Source organism: Poecilia mexicana, unplaced genomic scaffold (genome assembly GCF_051168715.1).
Source record: "Poecilia mexicana isolate PSO_F unplaced genomic scaffold, ASM5116871v1 scaffold_7, whole genome shotgun sequence".
NCBI classification, from domain to species: Eukaryota; Metazoa; Chordata; class Actinopteri; order Cyprinodontiformes; family Poeciliidae; genus Poecilia; species Poecilia mexicana.
The window spans coordinates 7,900,044-7,918,572 of record NW_028263376.1 but is presented as its reverse complement, the minus strand read 5'-3'; the positions used below and the strand labels follow the sequence as shown (position 1 = coordinate 7,918,572).

The 18,529-nt window shown below is 37.1% G+C and overlaps 3 protein-coding genes across 5 annotated transcripts; 2 read left to right on the top strand and 1 right to left on the bottom strand.

The window, feature by feature from the left end:
* Positions 1-210: 210 nt before the first annotated feature.
* LOC106907844 (galactose-specific lectin nattectin-like) lies at positions 211-8,026 on the top strand. Of its 2 annotated transcripts, none has more exons than XM_014973721.2 (7): positions 211-317; positions 517-575; positions 714-753; positions 1,335-1,429; positions 6,228-6,362; positions 6,885-6,996; positions 7,193-8,026. In XM_014973721.2, the coding sequence occupies exons 2-7, from the start codon at positions 519-521 to the stop codon at positions 7,258-7,260; spliced, it is 507 nt and encodes a 168-aa protein (XP_014829207.1). In that variant the 5' UTR covers positions 211-317; positions 517-518; the 3' UTR covers positions 7,261-8,026. The 2 variants fall into 2 exon arrangements, with proteins under 2 accessions (XP_014829207.1, XP_087863105.1); XM_088006979.1 differs by having other exon boundaries at positions 280-418.
* A 144-nt stretch (positions 8,027-8,170) lies between these two features.
* LOC148158273 (uncharacterized) lies at positions 8,171-10,351 on the top strand. The gene is made up of 3 exons (XM_088007493.1): positions 8,171-8,717; positions 8,919-9,011; positions 10,317-10,351. Exons 1-3 carry the CDS (start codon positions 8,237-8,239, stop codon positions 10,349-10,351), a joined length of 609 nt encoding a protein of 202 aa, XP_087863619.1. The 5' UTR covers positions 8,171-8,236.
* Positions 10,352-12,202: 1,851 nt separating this feature from the next.
* Positions 12,203-17,441, bottom strand: LOC148158272 (mitotic spindle assembly checkpoint protein MAD2B-like). 2 transcript variants are annotated; one of them, XM_088006978.1, is made up of 8 exons: positions 17,075-17,441; positions 16,190-16,296; positions 16,024-16,095; positions 15,854-15,954; positions 15,652-15,746; positions 15,044-15,117; positions 12,951-13,043; positions 12,203-12,799 (listed from the first exon to the last, which is right to left on the bottom strand). In XM_088006978.1, the coding sequence occupies exons 1-8, from the start codon at positions 17,112-17,114 to the stop codon at positions 12,761-12,763; spliced, it is 621 nt and encodes a 206-aa protein (XP_087863104.1). In that variant the 5' UTR covers positions 17,115-17,441; the 3' UTR covers positions 12,203-12,760. The 2 variants fall into 2 exon arrangements, with proteins under 2 accessions (XP_087863104.1, XP_087863103.1); XM_088006977.1 differs by having other exon boundaries at positions 16,178-16,296; positions 17,075-17,434.
* Positions 17,442-18,529: the final 1,088 nt, after the last annotated feature.

The following is an 18,529-nucleotide window of genomic DNA, read 5'->3' as shown; positions in this document are numbered from 1 at the left end:
ACTGTTTTGTTTTTTTACTTCATGACTCATTTAAAAACATTATGGCCATAAAACAAAGACTACTCAACAAAAATAAGTAGATAATTAGAAAACTGGAGGGATGTGGAGAAATGACTTCAGGTGTGGTTCCCTCTTCCTGACTGGGTTACTGTACGATTCCGGTTCTATGCTTTTTTGCCACATTTTTACTTGATGACCCATCAGAGGTGAATGACTCACCGCCCTGCATAAGGGAAAACAACCTTTATAAGCTCCGTGTTTGTGGAGTAAACAGACACTGTTTCCACTGACTGCTAGAACAACTTTCTCACCTCAAGGTAAAATCTGAATTCCTGTACTTCAGTAATAGAAGAAAAAAAAGTATTTTGTAGTTGCAAAGAACTGACCAGACTTAAACATCCAGTTTAGTGTTAAAAGGGTAAATATTTACCTTGTAAACAATCTCCTTATGAATTGAAACATGTTTGAAAGATTGAACTGAGTTTCGTATTAAAGGATTTAAATGCTTTCTTCCAGAGATGGACTCAGTTCTACTTTGCACTTTGCTCCTTTGTGGGTTTGGGCTTGGAGTCGCTGTAAGTAAAGTTAGCTTTTACTTAATGTGCTAAATACACTAACTTTTGAGATTCATATTTTATTCAATCCAAAGGAATTTAAGGCACAATGATCCCCTGTAATAAATATGTCTTTATATCTTTTAAAAACATCCTCAGTCACTTGGATGGGGTCCACCGGACCCAGCTCCACGTCCAGGTTTGTGCTTTCATCATTTTAAATAGTGAATTTTCATAAAACAGTTTACTAGGTTCACTCTAATGTGAAACTTGATAGTTATTTGTTTACCTACATTCTGATATGAGAACAGTACATGCACTGCAGGCTCAGTTGTACTGATGTGGTCAAGGTTTTTTCCTTTGGTACACTTGCTCTAGTCTAAATGATGTAAAATAATGAATTCAGATTTTAATCGTGGCGACACAGGGACATGAACTAGCTTGTCATTACACAAAGACACAACAGTGAACTAGTCAATGAAATATCATTGCCTGACTACCAGCGTACACACAGAATACTGACAAAAGCTTTAAATAATTGTATATAAATAAATATATATACAGTGAAGAAAAATAAGTATTTGTCCCCTCTGTGATTTCTAAGTGGGACAACTTGCAAAGTCGCAGGGGGTTCAAATACTTATTTTCCTCACTGTATATATATATCCAGAGGATTCAATAATCGTTCCTTTCTGTAGTTGCTTTCTTGTACCACAACTCCAGATTTTACTTTAAATGATGTGTTGTAAAACCGTTCATGTTAGTTTCCGTGTTTTCTAGCGGCTGTCTATAAAATGTGCCCTGCTGGTTGGACTCAATATCGAGGCGATTGTTACCTTTATGATGACACTGAACTGACTTGGATTCAAGCTGAGGTACAACACACGCATCATTATTTTTATTTGCTTACTCTTAGGGTGAATAAGAGCTATAAAACAACCAACCTCATCAGTTCTGGGAGTGTTGATGGATTCCATGTGTGCTGATCATAGAGTACTAGGTGAGGGACTGACCAAGATCTTATTGAGAAAATGTTCTCTGAGTTGCTCAAGGCAGAGAATTTCAGACTGAAGCTAAACAATCTATGCAGGCTTTACTGTTGAATACATTATATGGTGCCATTTGGTAATACTCCTTTTTATTGGAAAAGCTTTCATGGCAGACATGCCTTTGCATCTTCAACACCTTTTGGAAAGGCTGCTTACCAGATTTAGGAGTAAGTTCTTGAGGACATCTTATCTGATCATTCTTATAGGAGAACACACATGTGAGACCTGTGGCCCATGTTCAGGGTCCATCTGTGTGTGTTGGCCCTTGATGTGCTAATCAAATACATGAATTAATTTAGGTTGGCAATCCTCCCAAAGCTACGGTTACCCTTGCTGATTTTCTACTTTCCATGAGAGAACTAGAACTTTGTCACAAAATTAACATTTTTTGAGAGATTTTTGGGTTTCTACATCTGTAAGCTATAATAATCAGAATTACAAGAAATAAAAACTTTAAATATTTCACTCCAGTGTGTAATGATTGTCTGCCTTTCTGAGGTGAGTGACAAAAACATAGAACTTTTTCATAATGTTTATATTTTTTAAGCTGAACTTGTATGTGAAGTCTAATCCTGTCTCAGAGTCTCTAAAACTAATTCATCCCATTCCGTCAGATTGAGGTCAGGACTTTGTGTAGGCCATTAACGTTCTTTAAAGCCAAGGCCTCTTCTCCATGTCTTTATGGATCATAGTAATACAGAAGGGATCATTTCCAAATGGTTTCCACAAATGCCTACAAAAGGCCAAGTTACCTTCACCACAATCCTCTCTGTGCTAAACTTTATTCTTAATAAGTTAATTGTTCCAGAAAAAAACTTTCCACTGGTTAGACTCCAGTGGTGCCAGGCATTACAACAGCAGGGCCGAGCGCAAATCGTGACACCGCACCTCGTACTGGCACTTCCGGTGGCAGGTCTGACACCTGCCACAAGTGCCACTGCGTTCGGCTGACTTCGGCTGACCTCGGCACCTCTTACTGGCACTTCCGCTGACACCTGCCACAAGTGCCACTGCTTTCGGGACTAGCTGCCAGAGTTGCCACTGCGTTCGGCTGACTTCGGCTGACCTCGGCACCTCTTACTGGCACTTCCGGTGACACCTGCCACAAGTGCCACTGCTTTCGGGACTAGCTGCCAGAGTTGCCACTGCGTTCGGCTGACTTCGGCTGACCTCGGCACCTCTTACTGGCACTTCCGGTGACACCTGCCATTAGTGCCACTGTTTTCGGGTCTAGCTCTCAGTGTTGCTACTGACTTAGGCAAATGGACTACATATCCCATGATGCTTTATTACTAGTAGAAGAAGAACTTAAACACAGACGAAGAAGACAGAATTTAATATTTTTTTTTTCGCATAAATACTTATGTTAGCTGAATTCCTACACGTTTATTATATCATGTATGATTCGTTCATCCTATTTATTCACTAAAGTTCATCTGAATAATCCAGCCGACTCCTTCCGTCTTTGAATTAATCAAATACACAGAAGGTATCAGGGATGCCATTGGTTTCGGCACCTTTGTAACAGCTGAGTCTCGCCTCCACTAGAGCTGCTGTTAGATGTCCAGGATGTTTCAGAGCTGTCACAACTGTTTCCGATGTTTTGGGGGATGGCAATGACAGTTTTTTGAAAACGTGTTACTTATAATGCGTGTTTATAAAAAAAAATTCAATGGTAATTGTATATTTATCCATTTAACACTTTGAATATTTTTGACTGAGTTTAATTCAATCAAGATGGCCAATTGAATATACTATAAAGTGTCACTATTACAGTGGAACCTGTCACTATGTTCAAAGACACATCTGGTTAATCACACATCACTGATAGTTAATAGGACTTTTTACTTAATCAAAATGACATTCAACCCTTGCCCATGTTTATATCGCAGAACAGTGGCTGACATAGTGCAACAGGAAGCCAAATGTTGCAACTGGATAATAGTAATAATAATCAGACTCTGTATAACGTATATTGTAGAAATTAATAAAGTTTGAAAAATAAATTTAAGCTTAATGATCATAATTTCTCATGGAGGAATAATAAGTTATTTGATCCTGATGTAGTAAATTCACACGTTGACTAAACATGAATTTTACAGTAGACTTCAAATTGCTGTTTAAAGTATTTACATACAATGGCTAATAAATATTGACAAATCAATTACTATGCATATACTTTGTGACATAAACTTGAAAAAATGTTGAAACATATCTGCCAAATAAAATAATATGTAAACAGCACAATTTTCTTTGAAAAAATCATTTGCATCTTAAGTATAAACTAAAGTAATTTTTATTTCCAAAAATATGTAACATTCTTGTTCTTAATGCTGCTTAAGATTCACACATTGTCAAATTTTTTGAGGTGTAAATAATTTGTGTTTTGACTTATCAATATTCAATATTGGTGTAAAAAAATTGAAGTTGTTTTAACTTGAAAGTGAAAATCCTCCTGCTGCCTTGAAAATGCTGTTGAAATGCATTTTTTAGCTCAGATTTTAGTCATTCTCTCATCTTTGAATAAGAAAACTTTGAAGACAATGAACCGAACCAGAAAAAAACACAGAGAAGCAACCTTCATTTATGCCACACAAATCTGTAATAAACTTGACAAATAATGAAAAATAGCGGGGATTAAATGTAATAAATAAAAACAAGTAATAACTATTTAAAAATGATTAACTGGCATTTTTGGAAAATTATGATAACATGTTTCTTTTTTTAAAAAATGCATTATCTTAACAAAAAACACTGAAAGTTATAGTGGCTGCCTGGTCTATTAGATAATAGACCAGGCAGCCACTATAACTTATGACATCCTGTGCACTGTCATGGAACCAGGCTGAACATAATGTCACTCTGGAATTGTCAATATCTCATGTTGCCACTGTCAGAAATGTTAACTAATAAGTCAATATTAGTGAACTTACCCGGTTTAATAATCAATAGCATTATATTAAGGTCATTGTATGAAAATAATTATAATCCGGAACTGACAGGAGCTTGTCAGCACTGACATACCATGGCAACCGAGTGTCAGTTGTAGTGGTAGGTACCTACTGGTAGCTATTATCACCTGTTGCAGAAGAGGTCCCATCTGAAAGCGCAGGAGTTGTCTTTCTCTGTTTAAGTCTGAACACCGGCTGTATATTTAAATATGTATGAGAATTATGTTGTAATTAAGATATATTTTATTTCTATTTGTTTGATCTAAAGTTATTCATATGCTACATTCTGTCTGAAACAGATAGAGAATGAGGTTAGCAGCCTGTGGCACCCATGGCCACCTTACTTGTGTCACCTTACCCAGTGGTAAGGTGGCACAAGTGGCACCTTACCCAGAAGCCCGTGGCACAAGTGACAGCTTATGGCAACTGTCAACATGTTTTCACTGAGGCTGTTTATTGGAAACTGAAATTTGAGACTGTATAAAAAATAGACCAGGGCATATTTGCTTTTTTTAAGGGAACAGAATACTTAACAAGAAATGCAATACTTTGTGCCAGATCCACCATTATTTTCATTAATTATAAATTCATTCATATTAATTCTGACACAGAAGCTGTCACCAAAGAATATTATATTTCTATTCTATTGTTTTCCCCACTAAGCATATTTAAATATGCTGAAGTATGTATAATACAATTAAAAATACTTTAAAAATACAACTGTTTATAAATATGGCTGCATGTATAAGGTTTCCAGTAACAAAACAGCGTGTTATGAAAGATTAAATGTTCAAATACGTCATTGTGCCTGTTAAACATATAACGCTGAGTGGAGCGGTCGAACGCTATAAGATGGCCGCCCTAAATCTCGTGAGCAAAAATAGGCGAGAGGGGTCCGTGAGGCGTGGGAGGTGCCAGTATGAGGTCGTGGCAACCCTTGGAAGGTGCCGAAGTCAGCCGAAGTCAGCCGAACGCAGTGGCAACACTGACAGCTAGACCCGAAAACAGTGACACTAATGGCAGGTGTCAGAGGAAGTGCCAGTAAGAGGTGCCGAGGTCAGCCGAAGTCAGCCGAAGTCACCCGAACACAGTGGCAACTCTGGCAGCTAGTCCCGAAAGCAGTGGCACTTGTGGCAGGTGTCAGCGGAAGTGCCAGTAAGAGGTGCCGAGGTCAGCCGAAGTCAGCCGAACGCAGCGGCAGCACTGGCAGCTAATCCCGAACGCAGTGGCACTTGTGGCAGGTGTCAGACCTGCCACCGGAAGTGCCAGTACGAGGTGCCGAGGTCAGCCGAAGTCAGCCGAACGCAGTGGCAACTCTGGCAGCTAGTCCCGAAGGCAGTGGCACTTGTGGCAGGTGTCAGCGGAAGTGCCAGTAAGAGGTGCCGAGGTCAGCCGAAGTCAGCCGAACGCAGTGGCACTTGTGGCAGGTGTCAGACCTGCCACCGGAAGTGCCAGTACGAGGTGCGGTGTCACGATTACAGACTGGGGTGAACCTGCTTGGTCATGGAAACCCGTCCCATCAAGTTTTTAAGCTTCACAGTAATCCAGACAAAGTTTTGAGTTTCCTTCTGATGTTTGCAACAAACTGGCTGTAAGTTACAAATCCATGCACACAGACAAAAGTGACGTCGAAGTGATGAGTTTGCTGATTTCCGTCTCGTCTTTCTCTTCAGCTCCACTGCATTTCCAACCATGGAAATTTGGCCACCATCCAAAACCAACATCAGTACACCTTTCTGAGGAGTCTCATCTTTAAATCAGCAGGAACACATAAGAGAACTTGGGTTGGAGGCTACGATGGTGTTGAGGTGGGCGTTTCTTTAAACTCTTCATGTGTGACACGACAGGCCTGATCTACAAATATTTTACTCATGCAGTTTGCTAAACTGCATGAGTAAAATGCAGTTTTACTCATAAGATCTACAAAGGTTGAACATGCAAAGTGGTCCTCCTAAAATGAGGATTTTGCATGCTGGCTGTCATCCTGGAGCGTGTTGGAGAGCAGAAGTATAATAATAATACATAAAAATAAGAAAACATTTAATTTAGATAGGCATGCAACGTAGTCCAACAAAACAAAGCTGCAGACTACTGCATTTAAGACTTCTTTTCAGTAGAGCTCCTCCGCCTCACCCCTAATTTGCGTTTTCTTTGCGTGTTGTCTATAGGCTAGGTTTGCACATGCTGCCAACTTGCCCCTGTTTTTGTACATGCAAACCTGTAGGAGATCAGGTCTTTAATGTTTTTGAGCTAAGAGGTTGGACAATGACTATGTAGGGTGTTCTGTACAGGTTTTGCTCTTACACTGATGTTTAAATTGATTGTATTAGGAAGGCACTTGGCTTTGGAGCAGAGGTACAAAGTTTGACTTTACCCAATGGGGCCCTGAAGAGCCCAACGACTTTGAAGGAAATGAGGACTGCATGGAGATAAACCGCGAAGGTAAGAAGTTATAACTAGATGTATAACTAGAACAATAGAATATGCGATTTTATTTTGCATGTTGTAAATTATTAATTCACAAAATAAATAAATGTTTAATTAGAAATTACCACCATTTACAAGTAAAATATGTGTCACTGGAAAGTGTGCTAAGATTTTTTCATCATCTTCCTTTTTTTTGCATGTTTCATTGCAGGAGAAGATTACGTCAATGACATTCGCTGCGGCCGTGAGAATTCCTTTATTTGTGTCAGACGCCCATAACTGAGTCCAGATTGTCCTGTTATCACATGACGATGTGTCACTTCCAGCAGGATGTCAAGACAGTGTGGCCAACCTCAAGTCTTGTATTTTTTTCTATTATTGGTGTGATTTTAAAGTTGAGATTAGAATATTTTGCCAGAATTCCAACTCATCAGCATCAGACCAAGATGCTATGTTATCTATGTTCTGAGTAGTGCATAGTAAACATGTAGCTATATTTTGTCTAATTTAGCCTCCTGCTGTTTGTGAGAAACAGATGTTAGAACAGTTGTTCAAACATCACAATGAACCTTTTCATGAGAAACAGAAAATAATACTTTACCATGTAGCACTTCCTAAAAAAATAACCATTCATACACACATACACATTACCATATACCCATCTGTCTTCTGCATCTTAAAGTCTAAATGGAAGCGTGTTTAAAAATAATAGATGCTAAAACAAAATAAAGTAAAGATTTGTATTTCAATGTTAATCCTTATAGCAATGTCATAATTTAAGTAATAAAGAAATGGATGCTGCAAATCAATAGCTCAATGCAATCAGCCGGGTTTTCTTAGATGGCAACATTTTAAACTACTTTGAATTAAGTATAATGTACTGTTTAATAACTATTATAAATTTGAATATATGTGTGATTGAACCGACATAAATATACTGAATTGAACTGAAGCCAATGATGTTCAAGTTAAAACTTTAATTGTTTTCACATGCAAAAAACTTGGTTGTTTAAATGAAATAAAGGGTGATTCAATGTTTGCTCAATATGTTGCATTTATTTTTACATGCAACTCCTCAGAATATTAATATTGGCTTATAAAATCAGCTTGGCCAGTTGCATAAATTGTTTTGTTACTTTAATTATGCATTTTCTTCATATAACATTAAAAAAGCAGGTTTGTGTTGCTGAAATGGAACTGAGATTTATGTATCTGCTGTGGAACTGACTATGAAAAATCTAGATGTAAAAACAAAATGTCAATACTAACACAGAATATTATGGAATCCGAAGAAAGAAGAAAGATCCAATCCTCTCTGACAGAAGAAAATCGTGTACTGAAAGTCGAAGTCGCTAGACTGAAGTCGAAGACAACAGCTTTGATAGATGAATGTACGATTTCAAGAAACGCACAAGAGAGTTCTGAGAAAAAGATTTTGTACTTGGAGGAGGAAAAGAGAAAACTTAATGCTCAAATAAAACAAAAAGAGCGCCTGGAAAGTGAAATGTATGAACTGGCAGAGTCTCTCAGAGATTCAAATAGGCAATTGAAAATAAAGACAAAACAAGAAGAACAAAAACTGCCGGAAAATGTTGAAAAAGCCATAAAAGAGAAATTTGATGCTGTGGATGAAAATACAGAGCTGCTAACACCAAACTTTGCAGTTGAAACCCAACAGGAACCTGAAATCTTTACAACTGAAAAATCAACTCAAATGGAAAATCTGAGCAATGGTTGTAAGCAGACAAAATGTTTTGCCAACAAATCTTCACAGACTGAGCATTTCATTTCGAAATCGATGGAAAAATCGACTCAGACCGAATGTGCGACTTATAAACTAAAGGAGCTTCAGACTCCATCTAAAACATCATCTCAAACACAAACTTCAAAAAGCAAATGTAGGCATGTAAGGACTTCTACTAGAAATATGACTTCAGCTAAAACTTTAGCCCATGAATCTAAGCAGCCTAAATCTTTTGCTGAGAAATCACCGGAAATGGAAACTTCTGCTAATTCTAAGAGTTGGTGGGGTACGTGTGTGGATGGATTAATATTTGCTGGCAAATACACCCTGCTAGGTATTTTACAAGCAGCGATAACAGCAAAGGTTTATGAAATTGCAACAAATTACTACTTCTAATTCCTTTCTAAGGAATAGTATTTTTTAGAAACGTCCTCTTTCTTCTGATAATGCTGACATTACTGTAGCATTATCAGTAATGTTTATTCTGTTAAATTACCAAGACTTTAACAGAATAATTATTTAATTAAGTATTTCCTTAGTATCTAAGGAAACTAAAGAAACTCTTACATTCACTATCAAACTCTCACACATTCACTATCAAACACTGAGTGAATGAGTGGATGGATGGATGGATGGATGGATGGATGGATGGATGGATGGATGGATGGATGGATGGATGGATGGATGGATGGATGGATGGATGGATGGATGGATGGATGGATGGATGAACTACTGGTAGTCAGGAGGATAATCTATGAATGTCATGTTCATTTTGAGCTGTTAATGAAGCATTTAAATCTCTCTCCTCTCTGCTCTGAACTCTCCTGATAGAAATAATTACGGCATTAGTAAAGGCCTGTTAATGACCAATAAGTTATTATCAGCTGTGCTGAGGCAGGAAGCACACAATCTCTGCCATTATTTGCTAACTACTGCTGCGCAATCTAGATTTTCACTAACCTTCAAGTTTTAGACCCTCATGTACTTTTTTATAATAGTTCTTATATGTTTACTAGAATACCACTGCTTGGGGAAGTAAAATCAGCCAAAGATGCAGATTTTCACCTAAGCACAACCTTAATTAGTGGTAAAGAAATAGAAATTTATGCAACATATTAATTAAATGAATTCCACTTTCAAAACACATTTTATATCACAATGTGAGCCTTTTCTTCTTTTTTTTTTACAAACAGTAAATTAGATAAAATAATAGAAAGCTCAACATTTGACTCTGCCCATGACTGAGGGATCTCTTGACTGGCATCGTATGTCATGATGTCATGATGTCATGATGTCATGATGTTAAGGTCTTTTGTATTTGCATGTATTTACGGTAATTGAGTTAAGAAAATTCAACCAAACAAGTAATAAAAATGACTTTTAGTAAATAAATGTGAAAAGTGTCTCCTTGTGTAATTATGTTTGCATTCAGTACTTGAATCTTTTGCATGAATCAGGTAGACGTGCTGCACTGCTGAAGTGTTCAGGAAGCTCATGTGGTTGTGATAGCAGCCGTCAGGTAGTCTGTATTGTTGTTTCTGGTGATTCTCATCTTCCTCTTCATATTTCCTGAATCCTCAATGGGATTTAGGTCAGGCTGGTACGCCGGCCAATCAAGCACAGTAACACCATGGCCATAAAACTGAAAAGTGTACGATGTGCAGCACAGCAGTGATGTAATTTCATGTATTTCAAGACACTGTGGATGAAAGTAAAACCTGTTTTCATTGTTGCTCTTTTGTTGACAGTTTCAACAGACAAAACAGCATCAATTCCTCAACTTGACATTCTTTTCTTTTACGTAATTAGCTGAAGGCCTAGTTTTTATAATTGGTAGATAATAGCAATTATCTATCAATAGATAATTGCTAATAGATAATTGATCAATTATCTATCAAGAATAGATAATAGCCATTCTTTTTGTTATAAATGATCTATTGATGCCACACTGAGAATAAACAAACAATAATACTGAGGGGTTGTGTGGTGGGGGACATAAAGCTGAAGGGATAAAATACTCTGGGATGAACTTTAGCTGAGGGTAAAATATGAAACTCTGCATCATTTAGTCTAAGTTTCCATCCAAGCCTTAGGACAGAGCCGTGTCTATTTTTATCAAGATGAGTTGTTTATTTTTAGCTGCACCTCTCCCAAATGTTCTCAGCATAATGTGTGGATTTGGCCCTGATTTGGCCTGCACACAATTTATAGGGATGCTTCAATATTTACAATATTTATGTCAGGCTTACGCTTTCTGTGTATGAGCACTACAAGTCTTTTCTAATGGCTGAGAAGTAATTAAGAGCATTAAATTACAGACACAGAGCAACTGCCAATCTTGTGAATTAATTTTTTATGTACATGGAGCAGTCTGTTAGAGATACAAAGTTTAACTAACTAAAACATTTGTATAAATAATTATTAAGTTATCAGCTTGCATATAGGTAGATTTGGACAAGTAAAAACGTTTTAGGGGAAGAAACTGAAGAAAACAGTTGATTCAGTAACTTTGTTCAATTTACTTTAACTGCACCAAACTCAACGTCTAACAGCAGTTTTGATAGCAGCATTGTTCCTAGCTGTGACTCTGATTGACTGAGCACAACCACTATAGCAGTTTACTCTCAGTGCTAATAATCAGTTATTAAAGCTGATACTGTTGAATCAGTTTGTAGGATGGATTTAAAAGTCTATAAGCTTATTTAAATGCACATAATTGTAATGCAAAGACAACAGAATCTAACATCCTATAAAAAAACTCTTATCTGTCCACACTTTGCACATCCTAAATTTAAAAAGTAATTCATGAGATGTGTTGGGCAAAAAAAAGCATAATCCTGAAAAATGAAGACTGGAAACTATAAATGAGTCATTTAACCTGCAGACGTTGGTACTATTCATGGCAATATAAGCTACGTATATTGTGGCTTTTATTGAATGTTTTTTCTCCATGCTTGTCCATTTCTGGACCTGTGATGGTTGAACTTGTTAATCTGGGATTTCTGGAACAGACTCCAGTCTCCCTTCAACCTTAAACAGGATTAAGCAAGTATATAAAATGATGTGCAGTGATTTGAGAGTCTGTAATTCTCAAATCACTGCGAGGGTGAGGTATAGAGACATTGCAGTGAATCATAATAAACATTAGGGAAAATATTTGTTGCTGGAATAGAACAGAATACCTTCAGAGATGTTGGACCCCGTCACCTTCTTCAAATTACACAAAATTGGTGTCAAACGTTTGTGCTGCTATCATTTTAAAGATGAATGTTTCCTGAGATCATCAAAGATCAACCATATGCACCTAAAAGAATGAAGAAGCCACCTCAGTCTGATAGCAACAGACTTCTATTATGCAGGAACATGAGTTATTTGTTTTGGTAAAATTAAAGATTATTTCCACTATGATCATTGTTCATAGGGTTTGATCTCATCCAATAACTTGGTGACCGATCTGTCCAAGAACTTTGCTATAAATAAAGAACAAGATGCTTTTTTATTGCAAATTATTTCAGAACAATGAAATTTAAACACATCATGAGTTGGCAACACATGAATACATAGGCACTTCTTGAAGCCAATTAATCCAAGTTCTGGTTAATTGACTTCAAATCATAATAAATTCATGGTGTAATTTTTTAATGAACAACAGAGTTAAAAACTGTTCATTAAACAGTGAGACAGAACCAAACAGTACTTTTACAAAAAAAATACAAAAAAAACAATAAACACATCTTGAATTGTATTAATGGTACTCTCACTAGAGCTACAACTTCAACCAGGATATCACCTTTCCAAACAGCATATTTCATTTAGGATTTGGCGAACGGCATCCCAGTGTTTCAGTCTGACTCCCCATGCCAGACGCATCAAAAGGAAAGCACCTCAGATATATTCCATGAGGTATATTTCACATTTCCTGATGTCACGTTTTCAGATGAACTCATCTTGCACCGACAGGCTGCCATAAATATTCTGCTTATGATGTGCAGCTGTCACCGATGAGCTTTTCACAGCGCGATCTGTCGTCTCTCGCTACGTTTTCTGGGCTCTCTCCTCCACGTAGAGCTGCATCTGTGACAACCAAACAAACAAATATGAAGAGCAGTAAACAGAGAAGCTTAAACACGTGACATGAAAGACATTGTACCAAACAGCTCCGCAGGAAATGTTCGACACGTTCAAACATCACATTGATTTTTGTTTTATTTTTCCTTCAGCTGACCTTCACTATGTCGGACGTCATGGACTTCAGTGGAATGAGTCTCGGCTCCTTCATGTGAACTTCCTGCTCATCTGCGACGATCCATGGAAAGTCCTGAAGATGTAAACGCACACAAGAGGCTGAACACATGCAAATGGTTGTTTTGTGTTTACATTTGATAGCAAAGTCAACCTTTTCACGTTTTGTCACATTTCAATTTCTATGTATTTAACTGGGATGTCTTCTGACAGACCACAGTTCATGCTCAAATGTCCAAATTTGATTTTTGGATAAGGTCAAAGGTCAGGAAGAACTAGGGCTGAACAAATTCCCTTCTTATTTTGTTGCAATTAAAAGAAAGTTAAATGGAAAGTTCAACTAGATATTCAGTTTAAACTGAATTAGGTTTAATGTTAAAAAAAAGTGTATTTCTTCAAGGATTAAGAAAATAAATCAAACTGAACCTAAAAAGTAAGAAATCACTGAAACTTTAAAACAGGGGTCCCCAAACTACGGCCCGCGGGCCTCCACATTTGGTCCGGCCCCCTGAACAATACCAGAGAGCATTCAGATTTATTGTATTTTCCGGTTTATATGTGGATTTTTCTTCTACCACCTGGGGGCTCTTTACCAGGAAGTGTGTCCTGTAAACTGTGGGTGTTTTGTTTTGCATGGCGCATTGCTGCCATCTGTTGGACTTTTAGGGAACTGCTTGACTTTTATGTTATTTAATCAGTACGGTTGTTTGCTAGCGGTAGAGCAGATGAACACACGTGTCTGTTATGAACGCCGCATTCCAGGTTGAATTCTTCAAAGTAATACCTGTAAGTAGCAACTTATACTTCAAAACGAGCCTTTATGTTAACATATGAGAAATTAATATGTTATAGTTACATTCCCTCAATGAAATATATACTAGTTAGTCCCAGTGACCGTTTCACTCATGGTTTTTGCCCATGTGCTTTCTGGGTAAAAATCAATCGAGAAACGCACCTCCCCCTCCCCCATCAACAATTTCCGGCCCCCCACCAGAGAAGGGAAAAGTTATGTGGCCCTCACAGGAAAAAGTTTGGGGACCACTGCTTTAAAACAAGAGACAGAATAAGTAAGTTACACACTAGAAGCATTTCCCAAATTGTAATGACTTATTTATTACATTTAACCTTATTGAGACAGTGAGTTCTGAAGAGGGTATTATTGAGAGAAGAGGGATTATTTCAGACTATTAATGGAAAAAATCTGTTGAAAATAGTTCAATAAATAAAACAATACCCATATTTATTTAACTGTGTTTGCAAAGTACTTTAAAATCTACCTGTGAGTAATTTGCACATTACTGTTTTTCAGCATCCGGAAAGTATTCACAGCGTCTCACTTTTTCCACATATTACGTCAGAGAATATTTCAAGTTTTAAATGAATCACTCTCTCCTATTTTTCAGAAATTTGAAAACATATCTGCACCTTTTTTCCCACATTGTCATAGTTTAATATTTGTGTAGAATTTTGAGGAAAGACATGAATTAAATTCAATCTGGAATAAGGTGAGAACATAAAAAATGTGAAAAAAGTGAAGTGCTGTGAATGTTTCCTGGATGCACTCTATAAGAAAGTAACACACATCTCAATATAAAGTAAACCAACACTGTAGAAGATGCATAAATACTTCACAACTGATAACCAGCATGCTATTTATGTACTTGTTTCTTTTTTGTTTTGGGATTTCTTTGGTTATTTTTCTTTGGTTTCAGTTTTGCCAATGATTGATATTTGTTCCCCCAGAGTTTCCTGACAGTCTGCTTTGCTTTATATCTACTTTGCTGTATAACTCTGCTAGTCAAGTTTTAGAAAGCTGACTTACTGCTCTAACATCACTTTGCCTAAAACGCGTCACTTTCTCGTTTACTTCTGGAAAAACAGGCTGACCTACAATTAACAAATGCATTTAATTTTGGAGGGCAGTACAATAAGGGGGGCTGAACATAAATGCAAATGACATGTTTTAATCTCACACTAAAAAATTCCATTACAGTGTATGGAAGATTGTTGTCTTGTAAACAAAATGTGAAAAGGCATAGGGTTATAAATAATTTTACAGTCTTGAAAAACACTCACCTTAATGACTTGAACCTTCTCCATGTTGCATGTAGCAGCATCTCTGGTGTGCACAAGGACTGTGAAAGAACAACCTGAGACAGAAACGACACATTTCACCGTTTTTATCATTTCAACATCTTTTTGCTGCCGTCGACTTGGCAAATTTCGACAGCAAATTTTTCTGGACCATAAATTGTCCCAAAAACGATTGTGATGAATGATAATATTGTCGCTTTGAGACCATTTTCAGCTAAAATGTTGATAACAGCATAATAACACAAGTTCAACCTCTCATAGGCTAATGAATAATAATAATTTTCTACAGAACATGCCACAATGGAACTGGAAGACATTTTAAATATCCAAAATAAAACAACTGAAAAGAATAAATAAGACAAGCAAAGAAATAAAAACTAAGAACAACTAAAACCATAAATAACATGGATTATGACTCTGTCAACAAAATCGCCCTTCAAAAAATATTCATCATCAGAATGGAAATTAACAAGCCAGGTTTATCATGTGATTAATTAATTGTTTGTTGCAACAGACTTACTATCAACCTATTAAATCAATGTTCAACACATTATGATTATTATTACCGTTATAATGATAACTCCTCTCACCTGGGGGGTTGTTGTTTAAAACAGCATCACACACACTGATCTTCAGGATGAACGCTCTCAGCAGTTGCTCCACGTGTGACAACAAAGTGTCTGAGCTGTGCCAATCAATTACTCCAGTTAGTGATCACAAATACAATTAAAATGACTTTGACAAAAGGTAGCTGCTTCTTGGGTATTGCTGATGTAAAAAGAGGATGGAAACCTGATTGAGAGCAGAGGAGGTTGGAAGATCTCAAACACAAATCTCTCGACCGGATGATGCTCTTTGTCCATGATGACCACGACCACCTTCTCTGCATCGTTCTGTGACGTAAACATAATAAACCATCAGCGAGAATAAAAACAAACCTGTCAGCTCCGAACTCGTCTTACCTTCTCGATGAGTGGCTTCACACAATGTAAAGTGTCTTGGATGTACTGATTCAGCTCAGGGTGACAGGACATCTGAGGATAATTGAGCCAAAAACAGAACACAGTCAAGCAGATCCGTCTTAGACATGTCATGCACTAATTCGGAAATCTCTACCTGCACTGGTACGTTGTATTTCTTCCTCTTCTGAAAGATTCCAGAGGGATAGACTTCACGCACGTACAGAATGAGATGAATCGCGACCTCCAGGAACTCACACAAAATATCAGCAACCACTGGAAGAGAGGAATAACCTTGAATCAGGCCAGTTATGCGCTGTTTAAGGGAGTATGATGAAACACATCAACCAAACTGCGACAGGAAGTTGTTTAATGATGTTACATTAGTCAAATCATGTAGTGATAAATAAAACCGTTTTAGCAGGAAACTAAAACTGCCTTTTGGCACACCGTGAGCACAGGGTGGTTCTGCAAAGTATGGACTATAGGAGTGTAAACACTTGCATAAACCACACTTTTTCTAAAGAAATCTAATCAAAACAGCTGAAGTTTGTGATTATAATGTGACAAAAGGTGAAAAAAAGTTCAAGAGGTTTGCATACAAGGTTTTCACATTCGGAGTGAAGATTTATGTTTTATTTACACAACACCAGCCTCAAATATTTAGGTTTTAGAAAAATGACTGAACCCCATAAATGGGTTATGGGGTTGGGGGTTTTATGTTAAAATCAAACCCCGCTAAAATATCTGACTAGCCGTGAATCCTTAGCTTGTTCTTATTGTTTAGAATAATAATAAAACAGCTAAACGATGAACTCCAGCACCATAAAACAAATGTAATGTTCTATTTTATAATCAAAACCCCACAAAATGAGTAATCTACCATATATTTCCACTTATTTCATCTCTCTAACAAGATTCAAATATTGTCCGAATGCCCTTTATTAAAACAACAAAAAGCTATGAAACGTGCTGCTATGCTTACCGAGGACTCGGAGCACACAGCTTCAAAAAAGAAAACCACCTCACAGTTTTATTAGTTTGACTGTCTTACCTTGTCCAAAGTTAAGGTCTTGTCTTGTCAGGGTTGTCATTGTTAATTTTCCAACAAAGAGAATAGAGGAAAAATGTTTCTTCGGCTAGCTCTGCTTGGGAAGCAGTAAAGTGTTTGTTTTGTTGTTAGTTGCTTAACATTCCTCTTTTGTGTCGATGTTTGGTAGAAATGTCAAGAGTTAAAATGACCTTCTATAATCAGAGAACAGTGGCAGCAACGCAAACAAAATTAAATTGGTATATTATAATCTTCTCAACCAAAAGAGCGGCTAATTTCGTGATGTTGCCGAGGATACCAAAGCCTCTTGACGCACGTGAATGACGCAGCGTATTGTTTTCGCTTGCTCCCAGTGGTCCAACAATGATGACGTAAAATTAACCTTTTGCGCGGTTGGTTTTGTTTTTCTCTGTTCTTCCAGATGTATTACGTATTTTTAAATTTAAATTTGGGGGAAATCTCTTAAAGTTTAGAAAACGTTGCATTCTGCCATTAAGCTGGGCAATAGGGGAACAGATCAGTTCGGTTTCAAAGAAACTTGGACAAATTTGCTTTAACAGAAAACTTCTTTAAAAAAAAGTAATTCACGTGCATTTCCTTTTAATTAATAGAATGAAATTTCAGCTGTGTGTCTAAAGGACTATGAACACACACGCCTTGTGTGCCTCTGCTTTGCCCTGTGATGGACTAGTGACCTGTCAGGGCTGTACCCCACCTATAGTCCATACCGGCTGGGTCTTCCCCGTGACCCTGCATGGACAAGTGGGTATGACAATGGAATGGATTACTTCAGCAAGAAAAGAACAAATAAATAAATTAACACATTGAACAAATTCTTGACAGCTACTTCATTCTCATTGCTCATGTCATTTGAATGAGACAAAACTTCTTTTGGCATTTTTTATTTTCCTTTCTGGTCTTTTATATTAGCCGATTTTTTTTGTACTTCCCATTTCTTTGCAAAAATGTATAATTATTTAACATGCAGTTTAAGATGTGTAAATGATTCCTACACTTTATTTTTTTCCCATATCTTATTAATATTACAGCCACAATCTCTATACAGCTGGTGCAGCTATTCTGTGGCAATATCAGAGGTTTGCCAGAAAACATTAGTGAATAAACAGCTTCATAAAGAGACCCTTCATATTTTTTCTTCCCCTTCACATTTTCCAACGTGCTTTGTATTGTTTCTAAAATTCCATTAAGCATATTGGAGGTTGTGGTTGTAATGTGGCAAAGTCTGGAAACAGATGCAAGATATTCGTATTGCATGGCAACATGCTATAAACAAATACCTTGTTTGTTGCATTTTGCTTTTATATGTGAAGAATAAAGTGTGGAAAATAACATTTATTGCCATTTTAAAATAATATTCTTCCAGATGAATGTTCAGCAATTGCATCTGTTTGCAAACAAATCCAAACTAATATAATTATATGATTGGCAAATGCAGTT

Bases quoted from the DNA above. Each gene is read 5' to 3' on its own strand.
- LOC106907844 (XM_014973721.2), top strand. From the start codon at position 519: ATGGACTCAGTTCTACTTTGCACTTTGCTCCTTTGTGGGTTTGGGCTT. The intron at 576-713 runs GTAAGTAAAGTT...AAACATCCTCAG, and splicing joins GGTTTGGGCTTGGAGTCGCT to TCACTTGGATGGGGTCCACC. The intron at 1,430-6,227 runs GTACAACACACG...CTTTCTCTTCAG, and splicing joins TGACTTGGATTCAAGCTGAG to CTCCACTGCATTTCCAACCA.
- LOC148158273 (XM_088007493.1), top strand. From the start codon at position 8,237: ATGTCAATACTAACACAGAATATTATGGAATCCGAAGAAAGAAGAAAG. The intron at 8,718-8,918 runs GTAAGCAGACAA...ATATGACTTCAG, and splicing joins GGAAAATCTGAGCAATGGTT to CTAAAACTTTAGCCCATGAA. The intron at 9,012-10,316 runs GTACGTGTGTGG...AATGGGATTTAG, and splicing joins TAATTCTAAGAGTTGGTGGG to GTCAGGCTGGTACGCCGGCC.
- LOC148158272 (XM_088006977.1), bottom strand. From the start codon at position 17,114: ATGACAACCCTGACAAGACAAGACCTTAACTTTGGACAAG. The intron at 16,096-16,177 runs GTAGAGATTTCC...AATTATCCTCAG, and splicing joins AATACAACGTACCAGTGCAG to ATGTCCTGTCACCCTGAGCT. The intron at 15,747-15,853 runs GTTTCCATCCTC...TGATTGGCACAG, and splicing joins CCTCCTCTGCTCTCAATCAG to CTCAGACACTTTGTTGTCAC.